Source organism: Biomphalaria glabrata, chromosome 18, assembly GCF_947242115.1.
Source record: "Biomphalaria glabrata chromosome 18, xgBioGlab47.1, whole genome shotgun sequence".
NCBI lineage: Eukaryota > Metazoa > Mollusca > Gastropoda > Planorbidae > Biomphalaria > Biomphalaria glabrata.
Window position 1 is genome coordinate 19038972 of NC_074728.1, and position 18050 is coordinate 19057021.

Here is an 18050-nt window from a genome sequence, read left to right on the forward strand (position 1 = left end):
GCTGGATTCATCCCCCCGCACCGCTGGATTCATCAACCCGCACTGCAGGATTCAGCCCCCCGCAACGCAGGATTCAACCCCTCCCCTATCCACAGTAATCAAACGCCACACAACAGGATTCGACACCATAACGTAAAGATTCAACCCCTCAATCTTACAATTCGACCCCACCATACAGGAGTCGTTTAGGGATGCGGCGGTCTTCCATTCTGCTGACGTGTCCTGCCCATCGATTGTGTGGATGCTTTGCAGACCCGCTCTTCGAAGCACTTCGGTATCTTGTATTTTTTCTTGTTTGACATTTAGTATTTTTCTGTAAGCGTGGTTCTTCACTAGATGAGCTTTATTTTAAAAAAAATGGATTTTAAAAATATTTTGCTGGTTTTAGTGTGTGCTTTTTTTTTACATTTGTAAGCCGACTCTACAACTAGAGCAAAATCAAGACATCAATCTTGGTCTAGATAGTTATGGATTTTGTACCTGCCTATTACACCAGCTTCTTCGGTCTCTGTAACATTTCCAATCAGTTACACAGTTGGAGTTGTGCAGTCTAGTTAGCAAAGGCCTGAGCCTGAGACTGTAAGGCCCCTGACCTCAGCAAAGTAAAGCAAAGTTTCCCTTTCAGAACTTGCAATGTATGGGCCAGATGATGTTGAGATGATCTGTTTCTGTGGCCCACGGTTAACGATGGTGTCATGTGGCCAGCACAACGACCAACCGCCTTTACTTTTCCCCAACTAAGGTCAGGTGGACTCAGATCTCCCTTAAAAATCCCGTAATTCAAAATCCCAGTCTTCACCGAGATTCGAACCCAGTGCACCGGGTTCTGAAGTCAAGCGCTTAGCCACTCAGTCACCTTGACCCCATCCTGTACCGCTGACCTCAGCTACCTTCCAATGTTCACTCCACTCAAGAGGTTCTACATTTGATCTGCTAAGATCGTAATAAGACATTTTCTTATTGTGTACTTTCCGTAACTTTCATTTCTTTTTTTTTTTAAATTCATGAGTACTTGTCATTTCGTTAATGTAACACCTTAAAAAGCTACCTTAACCTAATGTAAATTAAACATTCGGAAATACCCGATGACGTAAAGTCCGTTCAATATAAATACTTTCTCGTTCTCTTGACAAATTTAAATCTATTTCTTTTCATACTTTCAAAAATTGGAACGGTCAAATTAGAGATTTCTCAGTGTGACCAACGAGCTTTTCCCAACAATACACATCAACTGTCAAGTCTCTAGGAAAATCATTAGAGCCGTTTTTGAGATCCGTGTCAGGTTTTTGAGCCCACCCAGTTTCTACAAAGATAAGAGTCGAATAGATCTGTTGTAATAAGTTTTTCAGAGCGACACTGTATAGTATAAGAATACATAGTCATCATTTCAAACGTTTACCTTTTTCTGTATCCACCGTTCTATATTTAGATAACTACGCAATGTTTCGCTTGAAAAAATGTGAACTTGTTTTATCTTATAAAATACAGACGTTATTCCAAAAAAGAAGATACATCCTTCGCGTCATGCATTTAACCATGCATGTTAACCAACCATTCTGCCAAGTCAGGCAACCCATTCCATGCTCTAATACCACTAGGGAAGAAGGAGCATTTGTACAAATTTGTCCTAGCACATGGAACGAGGAATGTGCTTTTATCTTTGTGCCTTTTTGAGTATTTTATTAGCTTTTGTGTTTTGTATTTGAAGATTATGGTTCACTTATGTATAATTGCTACTTTACTTTTAATTCTTCTATCCTGAAGGCTTTCTAAATTTAGGGATTTCACTAACACTGTTAATCTAGTGACAGCCAAATGTGACTATTCACGTGTTATTAATCTCAATGCTTTATTTTGTGTCTGTTCCAGTTTCGTAATGTTTTCTTGAGTTGAGGGGTCCCAAACAGAGGATGCATATTCTATTATTGGCCTAACCAAGGTTAAATAACATTTTAGTTATATGTTCATATTGATTTTATATCAAATTTCACAATGGTGCACATTTGAGCTGACCTTGAAACTAATAGAATAATAAACAAAGGGTTGGGGGGGGGATGAAAAACAAAGAAAATATCAGAGAGCCTAGAAAACAAAGAGCATTTCAGACTGCACAGTAAAATTAACAAATTGCAGAGAGCTTATTAACTCTTAGTAAATATTTGAATAGTGAATCGTATTCGAATTTGCGGGGATTCAATTTGGTATTCGAAAAATAATCGAATATAGACTTAATTCACGAAAAGGATTTTTGGCTCTATCCAAGATTGCATTACTTTAAAAACATCTGAAACTAACAATATTGATGGCAAGACTGACAGCCAAAAGTCCTCTTTGCACCTGGTTTTCGTCTGCCTACTTTAGAGGAGAACGCCCACAATCACCACGCACCTGACTGGCAGGAATCGTCTTCTCGGCAGTACAGTTCAATAAAAACCAAACCTCGAGTCGTCTTAAGTCTTGGAAGTTTGTTAATCCATTTGAACGCTTATTAAGAAAGATGTAATTTAAACATTTCCAATAATTAAATTGCATTTTTGTTTCTGGCCATTATTCATATTCGAATAATCAACGTCAAGCATCGAATTCGGAATGGACAAAACAGCATTCACACAGGCTCTATCAACCCATATATACAGACATATAGATAAACAAACATGAATAAATACATTAGTAAAATTGTATCTATTTTGGGCCTTTTCTCTCGTTCTTTCTCACGAAATATACTAAAAACTTATAATACATATATAACCTTATTCAAATGTATACTGCTTAGTAACAAATATATATTTTATTATATTAATACTAAAAACATGTACATCGTAGCAAAAAAGAAACTGGTCCTCGGGTCTTGACTTGAACCCCCTGAATTAAACATACTTCTTGCTGTAAATAAAAAAAAATGTAAACACTTAATAACTTCATAATCAGAAGTTTGAAATGAAAATTGTACACTAATAACATTTATACACGTAAAGACACGTCAAGTATTGTGTATAATGACACTGTTGTATGCCTCCTTGTAGTCACTAGGGGCTTTGAAGGGTGCGGTCCGCACCGGGGGGCACCCTTTTTGGGGTGACACTCAAGTTTGAAAAATTATATCTTGGCAAAAATCAGACGCATTGGAAAAGATAATAATAAAAAAAAACACTCTTGATATATGCCCAAATATGCCTAGACACACCTAGATGGTAGTTTAAGTTTAAATGACACAGCACAACGTTATAACAAAGGAAACCTGTTCAGGTGATGTTAAGTCTGTTAAGAAATATTAAGTCTGTTTCTAATTTTAATTAAATTTCATTGTAAAATTTGCATTAATAATTGAATACATTTTATAATAGAATTGACACCCATTTTACATTTGAGTAACAATCAATTAAAGTGGATAATCAATTCACTGTAGTGGTTCAACAAAAAGAACTAACTAACAAATAGTTTTTATTGGAACATAGGTAAAGAAAGTTGATGGGGGGAGGTGACACCCTGAGCCAGGTGACATCGACAAGAGTGACGCCACTGCCTCCTTCATCTTCAATCGCACTTCTTTGTTTGGCTCTAGAATCCGACTCTGGAGGTACATCCACAGACAATGTCGTGACGTTTGATTTGGTGGTAGAAGAGCCAGTCATTTTCATTTGGCTCGCTTCTCTTGTAGATTTGAGTTCGTTTCTTTTTTGCTGCCCATAACCTTTTTTTGTTACATTTTGTTTTGTAAATGACGTTAGACTTGAGCCATGGACTCTTGAAACTCTGAGCAAACGAAAGCTTCCTTCGGCATGTTTGAACGATTGTCCCGATTGGAGAGATCCAAACAAATGTAAATGAATCACATCTCTATTTCCTGTAAATCGAATCCTGAGGCTCTCGGGACTCCTTCATATTCCTTCTACGTACCACAGCTGCCGTGCGGGTGTCTGCCATAAAACGGTCTCTTAGGATTGTGGCTCGGGCTGTTTTAATCCCAGACCAGTGAAATGAGGAAAGTTCTTAAGTACCCCAGCGAGATTTTTAGTTTGCTACCCCACTAACCTAGTGGTCTCCTCTAACAATAATTTCCACCCGAGCGCCACTTTGATGCTGGATAGTGATTCCCGGGTCTTTATTGCATTAGAGTTTAAAGCTTAATCTAGGATCTCATTAATACACACTATATTTTTTTGCTATCTGAGTTTTCAATGTATACTATACAGCTTGTTTTCATCCATGAGAATGGAGAGTCGTGTTGTAGCAGGTGGCTCCTTCTCGTTTGTTTACTTTGTGCCAATAGATAGCCCTGTGAGATACTTGCTGGAAAGGGTCTTCACCTTCTCTTCCTCATCCTCAGATGACGTCCACTGCTGTTGCTTGGTCATGCCCACACGAAAGCATCCCCGAAAAAGTCATCCTTTATGAACATCTCACGATGGGCACAAGGAGGCGCGGTGGCTGAGCGTTTAAGCGTTTGGATTCCGAACCGAGGTCCCGGGTTCGAGTCCTGGGGAAGACTGGGATGTTAATTTCGGGATCTTTGGGCGCCTCTGAGTCCACCCAAAGATCTAATGGGTACCTGACATTAGTTGGGGAAAAGTAAAGGCGGTTGGTCGTTGTGCTGGCCACATGGCACCCACGTTAACCGTAGGCCTTAGAAACAGATGACCTTTACATCATCTGCCCTACGGATCGCAAGGTCTGAAAGGGAAATTTTACTCTTTTTACGATGAGCACAAGTAAAAACTAGTCGACCACACCTCGGACATGTGGACGAAGTCTAAAGGGACGGTGGACAGGATGTGGTAGCCCGAGACAGATGGGGATGAAAAAAAAAAGTTATGGACAATGTAAGATATTGATCTCAGCTCTGGAATCAAAGCAAACCAAAGATAAGTGGGTGACGCTTTAATCGCTTTAAGCAACATGGCACCTTTACTTGCCTTCTGTCTGTACGGGAGTGTCTCTTCAGAATAGGGATCAGCAGCCACACGAAAGAGTGCTGTATCAGGTACACCATTGTCGTTCTATGTCTTAAGAAGGCGGACAACATATCGTTAGACGACTTTAGAAGGCCGACACAAGGAGTTTAAGCTCAGTAAAATGTAAAATAATACCCAGCCTTTTTTTTTCTAATTAAATATAACTATCTACCAGTCCAAATGTTTAGGAGGATATAGCGGTATTTCCAGTGGCTAAAAAAGTCGTTGCAAAAAAATTAAAAAAAAATAAAATTATAAATCTCATTACTACAAGAATAAGCTTCTTTTTTTTTCTAAATGAAACGAAAATAATTAATTACCCCTAATTGACAAGCTAAAAGGTTAATTATTAAAAAAAAATTGATTCGTGTATTGTCATGACTATAAATACTTACGCAAAATTTCAAGTGGATCCGAGAATGGGAAAGAGGAGAGAAAAAATTAGTAAGGGGAATAACTTAACATATACAGCCACATCACTCAATAAGTAGCATTTATTTCCTTTTTCTTGCACCAAACAAAATAATTAATTACCAGTATCATTTCCTTTTTTTAAAAAAATTGATTTATGTTTTGTTAGGTACAATAAATAATTGGGTAAAGTTTCAACTTGATCCGAGAGTAGGGGTGTCCGAAATAACGGGTACGAAAACTATACCAGACAGACAGAGTGAGTTGATAGAAGCTTTGCAAAATAACTACAAGTTTCTTTTTGTCCCTTAAAAATGATCAGAGACCTCCCTACCCTTTGTAACAATTCGTAAAATATTTGTAGACCCATCCCTTTTTTAGTCGTAACGAAATGTCCAAACTTTCTCTTAGGGTTTACATTTACAAACACAGCTTTAACTGACATAGAAAAGAGCACCTGCCATCAGACCACTGGAGATCACTTACAAAGGACGAGGGAGAAACATTGGAGATCAAGAGAAAATCCACTGCTGAGGACAGACTGAAAACTACATTTTAATCGACCACAGGCGGACAATGGTTAAGTCTACGTTTCGAGTGAACAAAATATGTAGGTCGCAGTTAGGTCTGCGTATCCACGTGAAATAACTGCACTACTCATTGAAATCTGCGGACTAAGGAGACGAGCCTTAATATTCTGACGACGACTCAACACAAGTGGACCAACCTTTTTTCTTTATAGTCACTGTCAGATTGGCTGCTTGTAACAGCTGGGTGCCGTTGTAAACAGAGCAGATGAAAGTCGTCCCGTCATTCTCGCGTGACACGGTGTAGGTCATCAGGGAGTCATAGAAGGTCTTCAAACAGTTATGGGCGTCGTACCATCCTATCGGCTCCGTTTCTGTTATGGTTCCAAGTTTCCCAGGTCCGAGCGTAGTCCATACGGCCCTAAGCGTGGACGAACCCTGTTGGACAATAGAACAAATGGATGTGACTGTCACGTGGTGTGTGCGCGTCAAGGTCTCAAGAGATGTGTAAACAGCAGTTTTACTTACACATTTGTAGCAAGGAAAGGGAGTTGATTAGAAATGAAAATTGTGTTTTTCTGATCGAGATATTTGTATTTAAAAACCTATTAAAAAAAAAAAGGGGGGGGGGAGACGGCGATTAGCCACTAAATTTCATTTTTTTAAAATGAATCTTATAGTGAAATTAAGTTTTGTGTGTTTTTAGTGTGCGTTCCATCACTACGTCTACATTTAACAATTAAAAGGCTTTATTTCGTAAAGAGGATTTCATATATATATATTCTCACCAAAACGAATACTTCTTCTTATCATATCTAATATAATACAGACGTTACTTCAAAAAAGAAGATGATTACGTCCTACGCGTCATGCATTTATATATAGTCATGCATATTAACCAATGACTTAAATTCAGCCAAGTCACTTGTTTTCCTGGCTAGCTCTCAGGCAACCCATTCCATGCTTGTGACCTTATTGGATACTTTGTAACCAGAAATAGTTTCTGAAAATAACAAGACATACTAAACATACATTGCCATCGTTATAACCATCAATATAAATGTTTCATGTAGTGCTCTCAACAAACATAAGGTAGGTCTCTCTATTTATATATATATGTATGTATAAAAGAGTTTAGAAGTTAAATTATTTCATGTAAGTTTTGTACTGACTGTGATACCGTGTCGATCATCACTCTATCGTTGACACTCACAGACTGAGTGTCCAGCCTCAGTATCAGGTCAACTGAAGACTAGAGAAATGAGTGTTTACAAAATTGCTCTCTAAATGTGTACTTAGTATATCTCATTGGAATTAAGTCAATTCGTGAAATATAACGTGTAGTTCTTTATGGCAGGATTTGTCAGTTTAAGGTGTGTTTTATTTATAGTCAATAAAGGAAATGTCTGCTATTTGGAGACTTGATTGATCAATTTTAACATTTGTTGTGCTTCGCTAATTAGAGTAGACCTACGCGACAAAAAGTAGTGCAGCAATTTAAGTGAAACAAGGCATCTTTAATTACTTTAATATGCATAATCAAATGTCACTTAATTAGTAGTGACAGTACAGTCAGTCTATAGAAATAGGTTAGCATTTTGGTTACAAAGTTTATCTATAAAGCGATATATAAGCTTCTCTGAAGGCCTTCAGCATTGACCCAGCCACCTGGGAGACAGAGGCACATGACAGAGCATCATGGCATAGCGCTGTGATAACTGGCGCACAAATTGCTGAGGACAAGAAAACAACGCTCGCAGAAGAAAAAGGTCAGGAAAAAAAAAGCAAGGCCAATGACACAAGCTCCAGCTGGAATAACCTGCCCAGTGTGCAGCCGAACATTCCGGGCTCACGTAGATCTCACCAGTCACATGAAGAGGCACAAAACCCCAGTGCAAAGCCATAAGCCCCCGAATGACAAAAGTGGTCATCATCGAACCACGATGGACGAACTTCGTTGAACTATATATAGAGATGTTATCTATTTCTTTGAAGGAATTTTCTATTAAGTCACATTGTGTTCTTTGATAGTAGTATGTACTATAAATCAAGTCGTGTACTACTATTCTCTACTGTATATGAAAATGGGTATTTTAGTGTAAATAAAATATATGTTATTGTTTGCTATGGCAAGAGTTATTCAGTCATTTTACATTTGGAACGATACACTCTTTTTCTCCTGATTGACGATGCCAACGTTGATTTGACCCCCAATAAACTAAATTTATTTATTGGATTTATAAACTTTAATTTGTGTTGTGTAAAAAGAGCATGCATTCTCCTATAATTCAATACCAAATAAAACATTTAATGCTTTAATGCTTGTGTTGTAACTAAAAAAGTCGTATGACCCCCCTCCCCCCCCCCCCCCCAAAAAAAAATAAAAAATTTTATAAGAAAAATAGACAAAAAAAAACTAAGTTTCTGATGGTCTTAGGTGATCCCTGGCAAATGGTCATTCGACCCCCAAAGAGGTCGCAACCCACAGGTTGAGAACCCCTATCCTAGTAGATTTACATAAACGGATCCTCTGTGAATCTGACGTATAGACAGCGAAAAGGGTGCTGAGCTATGCATTTAAAAATGATAAAACACCTCCGAGATGCAAATTTAAAAGAGATTATTATTCATACCTGATATGAACAGCCTAAAGTTAACTCGGTTCCTTCTTCTTGATCTGAGGTCAACCCGATGTGAATACCAGGGTCAGTGGTGATTTGGTAGAGGTAAAAACCGCCTGTCAGATTGACATTTTTTGGGGGTTTGTTTAGAGAGAAACAATAACTATTGAAGATGTTATTCAAATTTCTCAAACTAAAAGTCCTAACCAAATTAATTCATGTAAAAAGGTGTAATAATAAAATTATCGTAGTTGACCATAGTGGCGAAATGTCATTAGCTAATTAGAGTAATTAACTTAAAACGTCAAAATGCTATGACAACCTGAATGTTACTATGTTCAATGCCATGTTTGATGACATTGTAACTATTTAAATTGTACATTTTTACTAATAAAATCGATAGCCCCCCAAAAAAAGAGGCATAGATAAAAAGGATACAGCCCAGGGATTCCTAGGGTGTAAATATCTCGACAACTGATGTCTAAAAAAAAAGCTGACATATCATTTTTTAAGGAAAAAAAATGCGGCCAAAGGTCACTTCCGGCATTTTTATGATGTAAGACTGGAACGTGCTTTCTAATGGTTAGCTTAACGTTTTGGACAACAGACAATCTCAATGGAGTTAGATCTCAGTGTTTTATAGGTCATAGAAGAAGTAGAAGTAATGAGTTTAATACAGAAATACACGTACAAGAACTTTTTGAGCATCGTTTGGGGTAGACCTGAAGTTCTAGAGCACAAACATATTTGTTGGCCTGTTAATAGAGGAACTTGATAGCGCAAAGCTACCTGAAAGGACTTCTTTCAATAATGAAGTACAAATATTACAGTAAATAAACAGAGTAGGGCTCTACCGTTACCCACGGCTTGTTATGAGAAATTGCGTTAAAAAATATGTTTTATGTTAACATACTTTATTATGGTCTGTGACACTTTGAATACCGTAGCTCAGGATATCAAAAAGCGAAAGTGGAGCTGGATAGGACGCACCCTGTGAAATCCAGCTACCAATGTTGCAAGTAAAGCACTTATTAGAAAGTGGTAAGTTAAGTAATGTTCCCCTTTCAGAGCTTGTGGTCTATAGGGCGGATGATGTAAAGGTCATCTGATTCTGTGGCCCACGGTTAACGAAGGTGTCATGTGGCCAGGATAACAACCGACCGCCTTAACTTTTCCCCAACTAATGTCAGGTACCCATTAGAGCTGGGTGGACTCAGAGGCGCGCAAGGATCCCGAAATAAAAATCCCAGTCTTCATCAGGATTAGAAAGTGGACAGGTCTAGAAAAACTGAAAGAGGTCAGGCATCTGCAAAGCTGAGGATACTAGAATGCTATGGGAGGAGATGAAGAAACTGCTCAGGGCCGAGCTTGCTGGAGAGGCTGGTTGAGACCTTATGCTCCCCCCAAAATAACTCAGCTCAACTCTACATTTTGCATATATCTTATATTAATTTTTTTGTAAACATTGTCCCACTTAGTTTTACCTTCACTCTTAAGACGGAAAGGTTTGGAGTAGGCGTTAACTCTGTCGTTATCTGGGCCTATATCAAACATACACCTGTAATCGCCAGCGTCCGTGCAACCACCGTCTGGGAAAGTCAGGCTAAGAGATAGAGTTAGACCACTGTCCGCACCTGTCATCCAAACTTTCCACTCACGCCCCACGGGTGTAAACTGTAACATAAAATAGAATAATAAGTAACCATTTATTTACTGCCACAGATCTGGAAAAAAAAAAGGAAAATATATATATATAAAAACTTCAAAAATAAAAGCTTATATTACGTGTAATTGTATGAATTAGTTTTTTTTAATTCCTTAGGAGGTAAAGGCGATAAATATATTTTATTAATTTATAACCTTGCTGATCATGGTATTTCCTGTGCCAGACCAGTCATGTGCTCATCCTTCCAGTTGATGCACATATAATAAATCCGTGCGATAATAAATATTTGTACCAATAGTTTTTGTTTAGTTTTTAGCTTTTTGAATGCGCTAAGACCCTATCACTTGTCTGGACCAGTTGTGACAGGGATAGGGAAGAAGGGGGTATCTTGGTGAATGATCTTTTTATAAATGCAAAAAAAAAAAATGTGCACTCATTGCTCAAGAGTTCTCAAGGAACTAATTCAACTTATACCAACACATCTGTCAAGTAAGGTTTCTTTCCATTGTTCAAGATAACAAACAAAATAATATATTACCAATTGTTAACTCTTTCTCTCCGTAATTATTTTCCTCATTTTGAAGGTATTATTCATTTTGCTCATTTGTATTTCACTCTCCTGTTATGATTAAACTTCCATAACTTTTTGTTTGTTATCAGAAAATGTTTTATTTGGTATTAAATTATGGGAGAATGCATGTTCTTTTTACACAACACAAATTAAAGTTTATAAATTCAAAATCAATTTAGTTTAATGAGCCTGATTACTCAGTCTGATTACTGTACCTGATTACCATGCCAGATTACTGTACCTGATTACCCTGCCAGATTACTGTACCTGATTACCCTGCCAGATTACTGTACATAATTACCCTGCCTGATTACTGTAGCTGATTACTCTACATGAAAAATGTACCTTATTACCCTGCCTGATTACTGTACCTGATTACCCTGTATGATTACTGTACCTGATTACCCTGTATGATTACTGTACCTGAATACCCTGCCTGATTACTGTAACCGATTACCCTGCCAGTTTACTGTACCTGATTACCCTGTCTGATTACTGTATATGATTACCTTGTCTGATTAATGTACCTGATTACTTTACCTAATTACTATACCCGATTACATTGCCTGATTACTGAAATGATTACCTTGTCTAATTACTGTACCTGATAACACTGCCTGTTTACTGTATCTGATTACCCAGTCTGATTACTGTACCTGATTACCCTGCCAGATTACTGTACCTGATTACCCTGCCAGATTGCTGTACATAATTACCCTGTCTGATTAATGTACCTGATTACCTTGCCTGATTACTGTAGCTGATTATCCTGCCTGACTATTGTGCCCGATTACTCTGCCTGATTACTGTACCTGATTACCTTGCCTGATTACTGTAGCTGATTATCCTGCCTGACTATTGTGCCCGATTACTCTGCCTGATTACTGTTCCTGATTACCCCGCTGATTACTGTACTTGATTATCCTGTCTGAATGATGTGCCTGATTACCTTGCCTGATTAATGTACCTGATTACCGTGCCTAATTACTGAACCCGATTATATTGCCTGATTACTGTACTGATTACATTGATTACACTGCCTGATTACTGTACCTGATTATCCTGTCTGAATACTGTACCTGATTACCCTGCCTGATTAATGTACCCGATTACATTGCCTGATTACTGTACTGATTACCTTGATTAAACTGCCTGATTACTTTACCTGATTAAACTGCCTAATTACTGTACTTACTACTCTTGTCCGATTTTGTCCAACTTTAAAAGGATCATACATCGCCAGTGTATAGTATTTTGAATCCCATTCCAACCTTCTCTGCAGTGTGAGGCCAGCCAGTGGATTCCCCTTGCTGAGGTCCGTCTGATTGGACTTGGTAACGTCACAGCGAACCACGAACACGTCGTTTGGCTTGACAAGGCTGATGTTTATAGACGGAGGGTTAGCTGCGAGGGAAAGAACAGTGAGTTCATTTGGTTTGACAATGCAGAAGTTTTTAGACGGAGGGTTAGCTGCGAGGGAAAGAACAGCGAGTTCATTTGGCTTGACAAGGCTGATGTTTATTAGACGGAGGGTTAGCTCCGAGGGAAAGAACAGCGTTTGTAAGGCAAGACAAGAACTCTTACCTTATTTTTCCAAATGACATAGTCGCCATTAAACCGCAACGAAAAATGTCTAAGTGATAACATTACAAAATAAGATGGATAGATTTGTATTACAAATACAGGCTGAGAAAAGAAACAGTTAAAAAAAACAAGTATAAAAACCCATAAAAAGTAGAAGGAAAAAAAATGGGAAAGAGAGACAAAGAGAGACAAAGAGAAAGAAAGGTCAAGATGGAAAAATTATTTTATTGAAAACAAAAAAGCGACCTAAAAAGTTAAAAAAAAGAGAAAGATAGAGATATGAAGTACATCGTAAATTTAAAGAGGAAACAAAGAGAATGGTCACATTGAGAAATAAAGAGGAAACAAAGAGAATGGTCACATTGAGAAATCAAGAGGAAACAAAGCGAATGGTCACATTTAGAAATCAAGAGGAAACAAAGAGAATGGTCACATTTAGAAATAAAGAGAAAACAAATAGAATGGTCACATTTGGAAATGGGAAATGTAAAGGTATATGAAACTAAAACATTTGCAAAGAGAATCAGAAAAATGTAAAAAGATAAAAAATATTAGAGATATAAGAAATGTAAGCAATTACTTAGAAAGAGTAAAAAGAGATAAAGAGATATAGAGAGATAGAGAGAGATAGAGAGATATAGAGAGATATAGAGAGATATAGAGATATAAAGAGATATACAGTATAGATAGATATTAAATATTATAGATATTTATATATAGAGAGAGATGTAGAGATATAAAGAGATATACAGTACAGATAGATATTAAATATTATAGATATTTATATATAGAGAGAGATGTAGAGATATAAAGAGATATACAGTACAGATAGATATTAAATATTATAGATATTTATATATAGAGAGAGATGTAGAGATATAAAGAGATATACAGTACAGATAGATATTAAATATTATAGATATTTATATATAGAGAGAGATGTAGAGATATAAAGAGATATACAGTACAGATAGATATTAAATATTATAGATATTTATATATATATAGAGAGAGAGAGATGTAGAGAGAGTAGAAAGGGAGAAACAAATAGGGAGAAACAGGAAAACTTAGAGAAATAGAAATGTAGAAAGAGAAAAAGAGACTCTATTAAGTGATTGAAAGAGAGATGTGAACGAAGAGAGAATGTACAAGCTACAAGAGAAAGAGAAAAATTAATGACAGAGTAAAAGAAACCTTGAAGAGACAAAAATAGAGAGAAGTGAAAATATAGATAAAAAGAAAGTTTACGGTAAAAAAAAAGTTAAAGAGAATGTAAAAGATAAAGAGAGAGAGAGAATGAAAAAAAAACAACAAGAAGATAATAAGAGAAAACGAGAAGTGGAAAAATGAGACATAGCTAAGGAGAAATGTAAAGAGGCGAAAGGAAATAATGTAGAGAAAGATAGAGAGAAAATTAAATGTAAAAAAAAAAAGAGGAAGAGATAAGAGACGACAGAGAAAGGAAAGGATAAGATAAGAGACGAGACGAGGAAAGGATGAGAGTGTGCCAGTGAGTGACAGAAAGAAAGAAAAGAGAAGCTTTATGTAATGTCTGTCTTACGTTCTGGTAAAATAAGTTGAGCCTCTGAGTAATATTTAAACATGTAGTCCTTAAAGTGGCACCTATAAGAACCAGAATCTCTGTAGCTCGCGTCCATCATGACCAGCACAATTTTAATAGTATCCCTATTGTTGTCTGTATCGGCACCTATAAAGTCTACAATCCAACGCCGCCCGCCAGGTATATTCTAAATATAAAAAAAATTATACAAGTTTACTACACACAGGGTTTTTTTTTTCTCTCAGTAGCAATACAGAATCTCAGAATGGTTGCATGATTGTGGGGTTTGAACCCTGGTCTGTTATGTCGATGATACCGGTTTTGAACCCTACTCGCCTCAATTACCCCCCCCCCAAACCTCCTGCTGATGATTTGGGCTACAATTTAATAATCTTTAATTCTGAAAAAAAAATAAAACTGCCCCCTAGAGACAGTTGGACAGCTCTCAAAAAGGTCTCGAAACATTCACAGTTGGACAGCTCTCAAAAAGGTCTCGAAACATTCACAGTTGGACAGCTCTCAAAAAGGTCTCGAAACATTCACAGTTGAGGCATACAGAAAAGCCATTGTAAAAGACAGGCGCAAGGGCTTGAAAAAACATTTTAAACCTTGGTTTGCATTTTGAGTAACAGGTTTATTTTAAAAGACCTTGAACAAACTAACACCTGCTAAAGAAGGAGATTGTGAAAAAAAAAATGTCATCTTACTTTCTGTCTGTTTGTGAGTTTGTGCTATTAATCTAGAAGATAGAAAGGAATAAAACCGATTAATGGATAATTGTTAGTAATTAAAAAAGCAATCATTTTTTTCACACTATAGACCAACTGTTCTCAAACTTTTAAGCTCGGCGACCCCTTTTTACAACCCCCCCCCTCGCACACACACACAGCAATAGAGGAATAGATAAAAAAACAATAAACTTTTTCGATGGTCTTTGGCGACCCCTGGCTAATCGTCAATCGACCCCCAAGGGGGTCGCGACCCACAGGTTGAGAACCCTTGCTATTGACCAAAGCCAGCCGGACGGACGGCACGATCCCTAAAAAGAGGTCTGGTAACCCTAGTAATACAGGGGCAACTAGTTGAAATATCCACAATCGAGGAACTTAAAACTAATGATTGAACAAGGAGACTTCACATTCTGGGTTACAAAAACAGTTTTTATATCCCGCATTATGGGTCATTGTACAAAAGTTGTAGACCTCTTTCCTGTCTTATTATTAAGTAATACGTGGATTCATTACCGTCATGGACAGCATGACAAAGAACAGAACTTTGCACTCTTGAGATGGACATAATAATAATAAGGCTTGTCTTCGAGTCCGAAGATTAACGAGGAATGCAGTATTTCCCGTGGCTACGCAGCCACAGCTGTGACCTACATATTTTTGCCACATCCAAGGCATGCATAACCATTGTCGCAGGTGGTCGATTTGGATTTTCTTTTCGCCGTCTGCGTCTGTCCTCGGCAGCGGATTTTCTTTTGGTCTCAAATGTGTATACAGGCGGCCATTGTGAGTGACCTCCAGCTGTCTCGTACTGAGGCTGCATGCAACCAGGTGCTCCCTTTTATGTCAGCTAAGTCAAGTAGGCGCCTAAGCTGGTCTTTAAAGCGTTTCCGCGGGGCACCTCTGTTACGTCGACCACCTTTTAGCTCACCAAAAAAGACTGCTTTTGGCATACGTTCGTCTGCCATACGGGAAACATGCCCTGCCCAGCGTAACTGTTGGACCATAAAAAGTCCTATCTATGCTGTCCATACAGGCGTTCGCAAGGACATCGCTGTTTGTAGTGCGGTCTGGATATAAATACTTTCATAAATCTCATCCACCTCATCCAAGTCAATAAATTTTTTTTTCTAAATTTTTATTTTCAACAAAAAGTTATACCACATGCTTACATAAAAGCTCCAAGAACAAAATGTGTTTGTTTTTTTAAACACATATAATATGCATTTATGTAGCATTTTCATTTAGGGGTCCGTGGGCAAGTTAGAACATGTAAAACTGTTTCAAAGCGCCGCATGGCATTTTTTTCCTCACTGTGTAATGTGAAAGCCACTTTCAGTTATCAGGAAGTCTAAATACTATTGTTTCTTACTGAGGATGTTCTGTATACGAAACCCTGCAGTGTGCAAGCAGACTTAACTGATCTTTTTTTTTATTTGTTGTACATACAAGCGTTGCAGTGTGCAAGTGGACTTACACTGATCTTTTTTTTTCAATACCCACTTTCAGTTAACAGTAAGTCTAAATACTATTGTTTCTTACTGAGGATGTTCTGTATACGTCCGTATAAGCAAAGGGAGAGAAGGTGGACATTGTCACGAAGTCGTTTGTCCCTGCCGGCATCCACTCAATGGTCAGCCAATTGATATACGGAAAGTTCGGATAGTCCTGGGCCTTAAACTTCTTGACGTCGCAGACGATTATCAGTGTGTCGTTCTGGGCCACGCTGTTTTTGTTCACTATTTGATTTTCCACTATATCTGTGAGAGGTTGGGACAATAAAATGTAACGACTTCAGATTCGTTATCATCTTTGGTTATATTTTGTAATCGTTATTTGACCATTATTACATTAGTAATCGATTTTCGAAATCGTTTTTTAGCTATTTTTATGTTAGTAATCGAATTTTGTAATCTTTTTTGGCCGTCATTATATTAGTAATCGATTTTTTGAAATCCTTTTTGACCATTAATGCAATAGTAATCGATTTTTAAATCGTTATTTGACCGTTAGTGAATTAGGAATCGATTTATTATATTAGTAATCGATTTGTTATCAAAACATTGAGATCTCTTTGACGTCGATTCTACTAAAATTTCATAAAAATTCTAAAAGCTCAATGCCATTCTCCACCGATAATTCAGTATGTATCTGGCTGTGGAGTATATTGTTGAAAATTGGTTTATCCAGATATCCGAATAATAAGGAAATAGGTACAAAGCTATATGAATAGCCTATAAATATTTGGAAGGTGATGCTGAGCTGCATAAACCGCTTGGCTGCCTTTGATGGCGCTTCAGTAGGCACAAAAACAGATGACCTTTACATCATCTGCCCTATACACCACAAGGTCTGAAAGGGGAATATATAAACAAAATAAGATCAGGGCCGGTTTTAGGCAGATGGAGACCCAAGATGAAATAGAAAAATAAAAATAAAAAGATCGAAAGACCGAAAAATACAATTATGCAATGAATTAAAGCCTTCCGCCATCTATATCTAAATCAACAGATGAACTAAATTCCTTATAGCGTAACTCCATTAGCGTTCTCTGTGGCATCTTGAATCATAATAGAGACTATTAGAGACCTAGAGTTAGGCAGGCAGACGAATTCTGTTATTTTTTGAGATTTGATCAAAGCTTTACAATTTTATTCTCTACTTTTGTTTTAGTCCTGTTCGAGGCCCCCACCAAATCGGAGGCCCTAGGCCGCTGTCTAGTTTGTATATGCCTAATATGCCTAAGCCCGGCTCCCTCTAGTTTACAAAAGAAATAGTATTGTAATTGCTGTAAGCAAGAAAGATGCGCTTTATTGAAAGCTATTCAATTGAAACAAAAGAATAACGATCGCATTTATTTGCATAGAATCTGCAAGATCTGTCAATAAGCCACGAACTAATGGAGCAAATACTATTTCAAACAAGGCTACTAATTGTCTGCCCATGCCGATAAAATCCAGAATTTCGATGGGAAAGATAAGTGTCTATACGTTTCAGACGGATGTCTTGGTAACTTAAAATAAGCTTTTGTTTGAATATTTAAGCCTGGACTTCGAAGCACTCACTTCGCCTCACTCTGTCAGGGGCAATTCTTTTACACGTTATTTCTCCCACTTCCCATTCTTGGATCGAGTTAACTCTTTCTCTCCTAATCGACGATACCATCGTTGATTTGACCTCTATAAATTAAATTAATGTATAATTTTATAAACTTGACTTTGTGTTATATAAAAAAGAGCATGCATTCCTCTTTACGTCTATATCAAATAAAACATTTTCTGATAACAATCGACTGTAATTGAAGCTTAATCATAACAGGGGATTGAAATAGAAATGAACCAAATGAAAAAGTCCTTCGAAACGTGGAAAAATAATAACGGAAAGTAAGAGTTAAAATAGTGCCCAATTATTAATGGTTCCAAACTAGCC

At 37.3% G+C, this 18050-nt stretch overlaps 1 protein-coding gene across 4 annotated transcripts in view; it reads right to left on the reverse strand.

The window, feature by feature from the left end:
• Positions 1 to 2675: 2675 nt before the first annotated feature.
• Positions 2676 to 18050, reverse strand: part of LOC106052811 (uncharacterized) — a 30928-nt gene continuing 15553 nt past the window's right edge. For 3 of the 4 annotated variants that reach the window (XM_056017739.1, XM_056017738.1, XM_056017737.1), the window contains exons 9-15: positions 16164 to 16381; positions 13894 to 14080; positions 11944 to 12152; positions 9996 to 10185; positions 8524 to 8627; positions 6091 to 6328; positions 2676 to 2883 (exon numbers count right to left, since the gene is read on the reverse strand). In XM_056017739.1, the coding sequence (XP_055873714.1) occupies positions 2792 to 2883; positions 6091 to 6328; positions 8524 to 8627; positions 9996 to 10185; positions 11944 to 12152; positions 13894 to 14080; positions 16164 to 16381 (1238 nt within the window). In that variant the 3' untranslated portion in view covers positions 2676 to 2791. Of the gene's footprint in view, positions 2884 to 4937; positions 5004 to 6090; positions 6329 to 8523; positions 8628 to 9995; positions 10186 to 11943; positions 12153 to 13893; positions 14081 to 16163; positions 16382 to 18050 lie in introns of those variants that run through there. The other variant, XM_056017740.1, reaches the window with a different exon arrangement.